The sequence below is a fragment of the Patella vulgata genome, chromosome 5 (assembly GCF_932274485.2).
Source record: "Patella vulgata chromosome 5, xgPatVulg1.2, whole genome shotgun sequence".
Classification (NCBI taxonomy): Eukaryota; Metazoa; Mollusca; class Gastropoda; family Patellidae; genus Patella; species Patella vulgata.
Genome location: NC_065883.2, coordinates 73,166,724 through 73,176,006, shown reverse-complemented (window position 1 = coordinate 73,176,006; position 9,283 = coordinate 73,166,724). Strand labels below are relative to the sequence as shown.

At 39.0% G+C, this 9,283-nt stretch overlaps 1 protein-coding gene across 1 annotated transcript; it reads right to left on the bottom strand.

The window, feature by feature from the left end:
* Nucleotides 1-1,506: 1,506 nt before the first annotated feature.
* LOC126821341 (procathepsin L) lies at nt 1,507-7,213 on the bottom strand. The gene is made up of 7 exons (XM_050549750.1): nt 7,209-7,213; nt 6,906-7,011; nt 6,066-6,221; nt 5,562-5,685; nt 3,821-3,921; nt 2,496-2,773; nt 1,507-1,609 (listed from the first exon to the last, which is right to left on the bottom strand). The coding sequence occupies exons 1-7, from the start codon at nt 7,211-7,213 to the stop codon at nt 1,507-1,509; spliced, it is 873 nt and encodes a 290-aa protein (XP_050405707.1).
* Between the last annotated feature and the right edge of the window lie 2,070 nt (nt 7,214-9,283).

The window sequence follows — 9,283 nt, the reverse complement described above, 5'->3', positions numbered from 1 at the left end:
ACAATGCACTTGGTTATGTCCAAAAGACGTACGGGCACCTGCTCTGAAAAGAAATTACGATACGTTTGATTTTTGTCGATAATAGATACAACAATCGTTTAAACATACTAATGGATAGTGACGGAAATTTCCTCTGTATAGATTCTCTAATTTAAAATTTAAAAGAAGATAGGGGAATAAATAATATTAACAACGAAACCTTATTATGTCAAAAAATTATAATGCTCAGCCAGACATACTGAACAGGGTAGGGCGAAACATTTAAATTTAAGTGTAAATTCAGCTTTATGGTTTATTATAATATTCGAATAGAGCCAATCGAAATGAAATGAAATAAAATGAAATTGGGTTTAACGTCCTACTGTTTTGTGCTCCGATTTGGCTAATGAAGACGGGCATACGCCAGTGTGCTATTACTGTAGTGTATTAGGGAAATTTTGCCGAGACGGGACCCTCGATTTTTCGTCCCATCCGAACGACTAGACAGCTGTCCTTGTCAAGCTCTCCGTCCTGCATCACTGACAAGGGGGAACCACGCCGGAAAATCTGGATGAACTTTCTTGGCCAATATGCAGGGATCGAACACCCAATCTAAATTAAGAACATTTCTGAATTAAAACACGCTCAAATTTATGAGGATATAGCTGTTTTCTATTCTATTTATACTGATAGGTGTTCTGTAAATATTGAGTTATTTTTCAGAGGAGGGGGGGGGGCACGTCGGTGGCTCAGTGGGTATTTGCCTACATTGGCTCGCTAACCTGGAGGTCCCGTGTTCGATCCCTGTGTTGACCGAGACACTTCATTGGGATTTTCCGTCGTGGTCCCCCCTTGCCAGTTGTGCAGCGTATAGTTGTTCGGATGGAACGAAAAACAGAGGCCACGTGTACACATTGGCGTGCTCGTAAAAGATCCCTTAACAATTCGAAATAAGAGTAGACCACAGTAGTAACGCACTGTGTGGCATATGCCCGTTTTCGTTATCCCAGTCGGAACACGTTAATGATCCCTTGGCAGTTGGAATTCGATATAAGAGTGGGCTGTAGCGCCGCTGCACGGACAAAATTTCCCCCCTAGCACACTGTATGGCGTATGCCCGTCTTCAGTAGGGACAAAAGTTGGACGTTAATCAGGGATAATCCCAAATTCATTTTCAGAGGTTTTCACGTGGGGATGAAAAGAACACTTTGGTTTCGTTTAGAACTTTATACTGCCATGCATTAATTGTGAGGTCGACTGATAAATCACATTAGCATATATATTTTTGTATATTATGTGGAAGTGGGCTAATAATAGAAAGATGCACTGGTTTAGGATACTTCTAATTTTGTATATGAATAAGAGAGAGAGAGAGAGAGAGAGAGAGAGAGCGGAGGAATAAATAGGGTTTAATGTCCACTCAACAACGAACACAAACAATCGTGACAAATATTATGATTTTATTAACAACAAAACAATTGCGGGAAGATTCTTCATTTGAAGTACAGTCCCAACCTGGAGTACAGTTCAGACTATGGGATAACTGGCGGTAGTGGCAATACCACAGTTGTTATTCCTGTTTCTAGACATCATTATATAACCACCCAATGACCCCCAACGGCTACCATAACTAAAATACGAAAATTTAACAGAATAAAAATTTTAAAAAATACTGAAAGTTCTCTTGTTAATTCTTGTTAATTCTCAACAGTTGAAATAAGAATAAGGGGCAGTGCCGCTGTCTTCCTCCGAAAATTAAATTCTAAAACATTTTTTTTATGTATTAGAAAAATAAATAAAGACGTTTGAAGTATTTGTAGGTAAATACTATTTCCTATTTTAGGGTAAATAGGTATTAAAATGAGTAAAAGGCGCCATTCTGCTCGAATCTGTAACGTCTTATGTAAACAATGCACGCGTCATTGATCCAATGATTGACGCCGCGTGATATGACGTCATTTGTTGAAAGCAGTCTTTTTTTTACAGAGATATTAGAAGATTTTCATTATACTCTGTGAAACAGATTGACCAGTAGTATTTAGAAACTGTTACAGCTGATTCCGATTACTGCTCGCTACACTTATTTATTAAAAATCAATCCTGATTATCTCCCTTATTAAATTTTTGACGTTTTCACTCATGACGACAAACTGCCGACAATCCCGACAGAGGACGACCATCGTCTAGACCGGTCGTATAGCGTGTTTTTTGTAAACCAATATATTTTTTTTCATTTTATGCGAGGCCTGGGACTGTACATCGCAGTGGACACTTACGACTGGTCCCCGGATCCATTCATTTGATTTGATATTAATTTATTTCTTGTAATGTCTATGTAGTTTGTCTTATCCGCAGGTCTGTCTAATTGGTTTAGTTTATCGTGAAGCGCGGTCTTCTGCACTTACTATTGCAGATTACAATCCCATTGGATTTTAGATTGACCGAACTGAGAAGATACTCGTCTCATGTATTAGCATCTAATGGAAAAGATTTAAAAGAAACCCCACTAGTTATACCTTTCTTTAACCATCCAATATTCAGTACCATTGCTAGTAACACCATAACCAGTTACAAGATTGGCATGATCAAGTTGGTTTTGATTACACGTGGGTTCGTAATAGACACCTTTCTGGTAAAATCGGTAGGATGGGCGCGAGGCGTCTATGGCAACGCTGATGGGACCGACCATAGCAACGGCCTTCTGTAAAGCTGCTTCACTGCCTTTAGGTAGATCAACATAGCTCTTTAACGTAGCTCCAACATTTTCCCGTTTAAACAAACATTTTGTACCATCCTGAAATAATAATGTAATCTCCGAGTACATCGGTGTGCCGCCTAGTGACGCTAGTATGAAATGACGAACCAGAAAATACCGACGGTAGGAAAACGGTATTTTGGTGGGGAAGATAAATGGGATTTAAACTTTCTCTCGACACAAACCAGTAACATATCGTACAATTTTTTCTAAATAATTCGTTTGTACGAAGGGGTCTTTAGCAGTGTGGGGAAACAGGGGGCGTACTAGCTTGGGATCAAAAGCACACCACTTGATTCAATAACATATATTATGACCTAAAGCGCAAGCACTAGACCATGCGACACCCCACACCTTTAGCAAATGTCAACGCGGACGTATTACTGACGTCACTACCGGAAACTGGTGATGAAAGGCCTACCAAACGAGGGTACCATAGCCATTGAGAATGTTACTTGATAATCGAGAATATGTGGGTGGAGTTATCGTCTGTCAATCAAACGGTCGGCAAATCTCGTAGACGGTGCGGAAACAGTTGATGCCTATTTCTAGTCCAAACTTCCAATAGTGACAACTCCGTTCAGAATAAAGTAATTTGACTGAAATTTTCAACCTTTTTTTTATTTTTTTATCATCTACTTTTGAATTAATATAGCAAGAATGGACAACTCTTTATCAAACTCTTAACTAGTATCTTTAAACATACATTATGCATGTCTTTCTTTAGGCCTGGAATTATTAATTAGACATTAATTTAACTCATCCAGGCCGTATTCAACTCTCGGTGGCATCGGATTTCTCGGATATTAAATAATTTAGAACACGTTTAGCCATATTTTGATTTGAGCTAAAAATGGAGGAGCGAGACTTAGCTTCGAAAAACCAGTACCGTGGTTGAAATTATTGCACACGTCTTGTCAACCCTTCAATGGCTAATATCTGCGCTCGCAATAGAGTAATTTGAATGAACTTTTCAAATTATTCATTTTATATGATCTATTTTCGAACTATGATATCAAGAATGGTCAGCTCTTTATCTAAATCTTACATAATGTATCTTTAGGTTTGCTAAGTTCAGAACCTTACCCGTGCTTTATAAGGATAAGATGCAGCAGTATCAACTCCATTATTTATCTTGATATATTTAAATGAGTTGTCCATTAAACCACCTTCACAGCCATTGTTACCTTTAGATATAAAACAAAATACATTTCATATAGCCGTGTATTCTACTTCATAACAGTGAATCCCAAGGGAGGTAACTCTGCTCTGAAATGAAATGGGGTTTAGTGTCCTACTGTTCTTCACTAACTGGTCTAAGCCTTAATGAGGACAATTACAGTGAGGGAAATTTGCAAACAAATTGACCGATTTAGGAATTAAAATGTCGGTCAACTAGCTGGTTCAATTATCCGTTATTTCCTTGCATCTGTAGCCATTCCAAGAGCTATTTGGCTGATACTTTCGTCTAAGTAAACATTCGGAAATCGTTGAAAAAGAGCCTTAAAATCGAGCAAAAAAGCCAGTTGAACATGCGACTCGAAAATTGTCAAGGCGAGCGAGTTATTGTTAAAATGGTATATTTCATTCCTTAAATACGGAATATATAAAGTTGGTACGTAAGATTTAATGAATCAAGGCGAAGAAACGCTCATAGGATTTACAAACAACATTCTTCTCGGAAATTTCGAGGCATAACTGTCGATTATTTTTTTGTAATCGAGTTTTATATCCCGATGTACATAAAGAAGTACGAGGGCATTGAATCGCTCCTCGGACATCATTGAACGGTAATCGGACTTCACAAAACGGAGCGCAGAATTCGACCCTTCCACGGTAGCACTGGTGGCGCATGTAGTCAACATGATGCTTAGAACTCGCGTTACGTTTGGGCTGCAACGGGTTGGGAACGGACATAATTGGGTCTGAGAAAAGGCACTTTCAGCAGTACAAAAGGGCACTGTCGAAAATTAGGGGGGCGCGCGCGATCCGCCTTTCTTTCTTCAAGACCTGTGGCTACAAGCATTCGGGCCAATTCAGAACTTCTGATGCTGATGAAGTTGTTAGTGATGGGTAGATTAACCAGATGATGAAATGAAATGAAATGGGGTTTAACGTCCTACTGTTCTGCTCCAACTGGGCTAATAAAGACGGGAATACGTCGAACAGTGTGCTATGGGCGGAATTTTGCCCGGTCTGTGGCGCTACGGCTTACTTTTATATCGAATTCCAACTGCCAAGGGTTGTTTTACTTGCATCCCAATGTGTACACGGGATGTCGGCTTTTCGTCCTTGGCGGGCTTCCGTCCTGCACCACTGGCAAGGGGAAACCAGGAATGGAACAAGAGACCTCTGGGTAAGCGAGCCAACGTCTTACTCGTGAGTTACCGTTCGTGGCTCCCGCCCACATTTACGAATGGGACAGATTTACACAATGCAGCGTCAAGCCAGAGAGCAGATTTAACATCAGAAATGAAATGAAATGGGGTTTAACGTCCTACTGTCTTGCTCCAAATTGGACTAATGAAGACGGTCATACGCCATACAGTGTGCTATGAAGAAAAACTTGACTGAATTCCAACTGTCAAGGGATCTTTTACGTGCACGCCAATGTATACACGGGACCTCGGCCTTTCGTCCCATCCGAATGACTAGACAGCTGTCCCTGCCAGGCCCTCCGTCCTGCATCACTGACAAGGAGGAAACGCGTCGGAAAATCCAGATGAACTTTCTCGGCCAATGCAGGGATCGAACACCCTACATCCAGACTAGCCAGCCAGCGTCTTACCCACTTAATATCATTTAATATCAGAGAATGTTTTCTTACCTTCTTTATATGAACAATCCATGAGATTCTGTACGGAGAGTTGAACCAGGTCACCAGTTTGTTTAAAATGTTGTCCCTCTAGAGAACCCAGAGCAGAGAAAGCCCAACAAGATCCACAATAACCCTTAAATATCAATAAAATGATATAACTATGAAATATTTTGGCGCTATCGTACTTTTATACCTCTACCAGTTCCCGTGGTCGAAATTGTCAGGGGCGGGAGGGGTGGGGGGGGGGGGCTAGCGATAACCTCACATCAAATTTCAATCGCATTTTAGCTTCTGGCGAAATATAGATCCGGGGCCTGTTTCACGAAATTTTAACTAAGATAAAATCCAAATTTTAGTAATTTGATTGGATAATATAAGATTGATTTTAGTGCTTAGCCAATCAAAATTGAAGTATCTACTAAAATTTGGATTTTATCTTACGTTAAGATTTTGAGAAACAGGGCCCTGTATTTTAATCAGATTTTATAAATTTATACATTATAGGTATCATACCTGAGTTGAAACTGGAGTGACGTAGCCTTTTGCTCTCCAATCAACTTCTGTTGGTAGACTCTCAATGTCTATATCTTTAATGTCAGTATTGTCTTCCCCAGATCTCTCTGACGTCATCTTATTTATTTTCATGGTAGCTACAAACTCTTTGTTAGTCTGAAATTAATAATGTATGTTTGAAACTGCTGATCAGTCTATGGATAATATTAGTTCGTCGGTGTTTGTCTTCATATTCGGCCGAGAAATTTTTTCCGACCTGGTTTCCCCATGTCTGTGGTGCAAGTCGGAGGGTCTCGCAAGGGACAACATATAGTCGTATCCAAGCAATAAGGAAAAGTATATACGTGCAAGCAATAGTGTGACCTTCTTAATGAGATGTAGAAACAGTGACTTAATGCTACTCATGCTCACTCACCTTTCATTCCATTGGATAGTTCCCATTGATGTTTCTATATATATATTCATATCTTTTCATTTTTATCTATTTGTGTATATGCTTGATAACGACTTGTGAAACCTTGTTGAAACGTCGCAGTGAAATAAACCATAGTAATTGTTATCCATAAAAATGTGTTTTTGAAGATATAGTCGTAGGGTTGGGACAAAAAAACAAACGACGTACCGTGTACACAATGGCGTGCACGTAAAAGACTCCTAGGCAGTTGGAATTCGATATAAGAGTAGGCAACATACAAAATTCATTTACGTGAGTGTGACGGCCAATGACCAGAATATGTCCCTCTTTTCGCTATTGATGCAAGGGCCCTGGTGACATTTGCAGCTATGGCGGTGGTATCAGGTGTTCCAAAATTAGTAATTAACAGTGTACTTAGTACCTACCATATCGGCGAACTGGTTGACAGCCAACCAGAAAGTATATTGACCTTCATCAGCTCGTTTATTATGTTCGTTTATATAATCTAGATTAGATTCCCAAATACTCCGTCTTGAAACAAAAATACAATACTTTATATCAAAATACTCCGTCTTAAAATAACAATACAATACGATATATCCAAATACTCCGTCTTAAAATAACAATAAAAAACTTTATATCCAAATACTCCGTCTTAAAATAACATTACAATTTGTTATATCCAAATACCCCGTCTTAAAATAATACAATACGTTACATCCCAATACTCCATCTTAAAAACAAGACAATGCGTTATACCGAAATACCCCGTCTTAAAATAACAATAAAAAATATTAATTTCAAATACTCTTTCTTAATATTAAAATACAAAATTCTCCGTCTTAAAATAACAAAACAATGTTGAGATCAATAACAGAAAATAAGTCCTTTGAAAAAGATTGTGTGGGATTTGGGTATTTTGTTCTGGTGCCAATTTGATGTCAGCATGGACATGCTGTAACGTAGTTTAATTAATGACCCCTTTTATTAGGGTTTGTTTTTGTTTTTTTTTGGGGGGGGGGGGCTTTGTGGTATTTTCTTTACGTCGGTTTTGATAAACTAGTAAAATTGTCACACGGCTAAACTATAATCAAATACTCTAGAAAGCATGATTTGCAACTATGATCTACAACTCACATGAAATGAAATGAAATGAAATGGGGTTTAACGTCCTACTGTTCTGCTCCTATACTTGGCTAATGATGACGGGCATACGCCATACAGTGTGCTATGAGGGAAATTTTGCCCGGGTAGCGGCACTATCGCCTACTCTTATATCGAATTCCAACTGCCAAGGGATCTTTTACGTGCATTCCAATATATACACGGGACCTCGGTTTTTCGTCTCATCTGCAGGACTAGACAGCTGTCCTTGTCAGGCCCTCCGTTCTGCAACACTGACAAGGGGAAACCACGACGGAAAATCCGATGAACTTTCTCGGCCATACACCTCACATATTGCTAAAACAATAGACTACAAATACTGTAAACATAAAATTTGATTGCAAACCTTTGATCTTGTTCATCATCCGGGTAGTTTTTATCATACGCCTGTTTAAACTTCTCCCATTCTTCATCTAATTCTGGTATACGCATGTATTTTATCTGAGCTGCTAAGATCGTTGACAGGACAGCCAACAACACGACTACTCCTTGACGATACATCTAAAATTTACATTCGCATGAAACATTATCAAGTGCACTGTAGAATGTGTTATTGATTGATAAATCGGGTTATCAATGTTGATCTGTGGGATATATCTGATATCTTGACCCGAATATAACTTTCGATATCATCACCTACACGCAACCAACAATCAACTGATATTTACAAGTTTCTTAAAAACAGAATATTAAAGACACATTATGGGAGATTCGATAACGAGTTGGCAGTTCTCACTATAATAGTTAAAAACTAGATAATGTAAAGGCAATTTGCTGAAAATTTCAGTCAAATTGATCCGCTATGAACCGAGAAATAAGCGATCGAAAGTTCCGCATAGCCTCGGTCATCATTACTAAAGTCGGTTAATCGAGTTAATCGTAAAATCGAGAAGGAAAGTTATGCAGCAAATCGGATCATAATCCAACAATTATCGCAGGCTAGCGTTGACATCGAGAGTTGCTTATGGTTTGGATAAGTTAATTAATGTCTAATAATTTAGATAACATTTCAGGCCTAAAGAAAGACCTACTATAAGCATATTTAGCTCTTGCATAATGTATGTTTAAGTGAACTGTTTATTATGTCGTTGAAGGAAGAGGAAGGGTCTGCAGGGGAAAGTGCCATTGTGTCTCAGCGCACGTAACGATTTGTATAACTATGCACATTATGGAGAGAGAGAGAAATGGGGTTAAACGTCCACTCGACACAAACTAGGTAATTTCAGGACTAACGTATGGTTCAATTTTATTTCAATAATTCGCTTGCGCGTAGGGGTCATTAGCAGTGGGAGGACACCGGAGAAAACCCACGAGATTGGACAGTTGACTCAATGACAGACGTTAAGATACAACGTGCACACGCTACCCCCCCCCCCCCCCCTCAGCACCAGCCCCCTATGCACTTTATAAAATGTACTAGGAAAATCAATCCTACCTTTCTATCTCGTGTTGTGATATGACACTGACAAGATATGATCTTCTTTCATTTAACACCTTTATATTTAAAGATACATCAGTCTCGTGCTTTGATAACATATTGTAGATGACGCGTTATCAAATAGTACAGTATCTTAACTGAATATCTGCCTGACTCATTTGGCATCTAGAAATAGACACAAAACGGGTCGCAAATCATAAA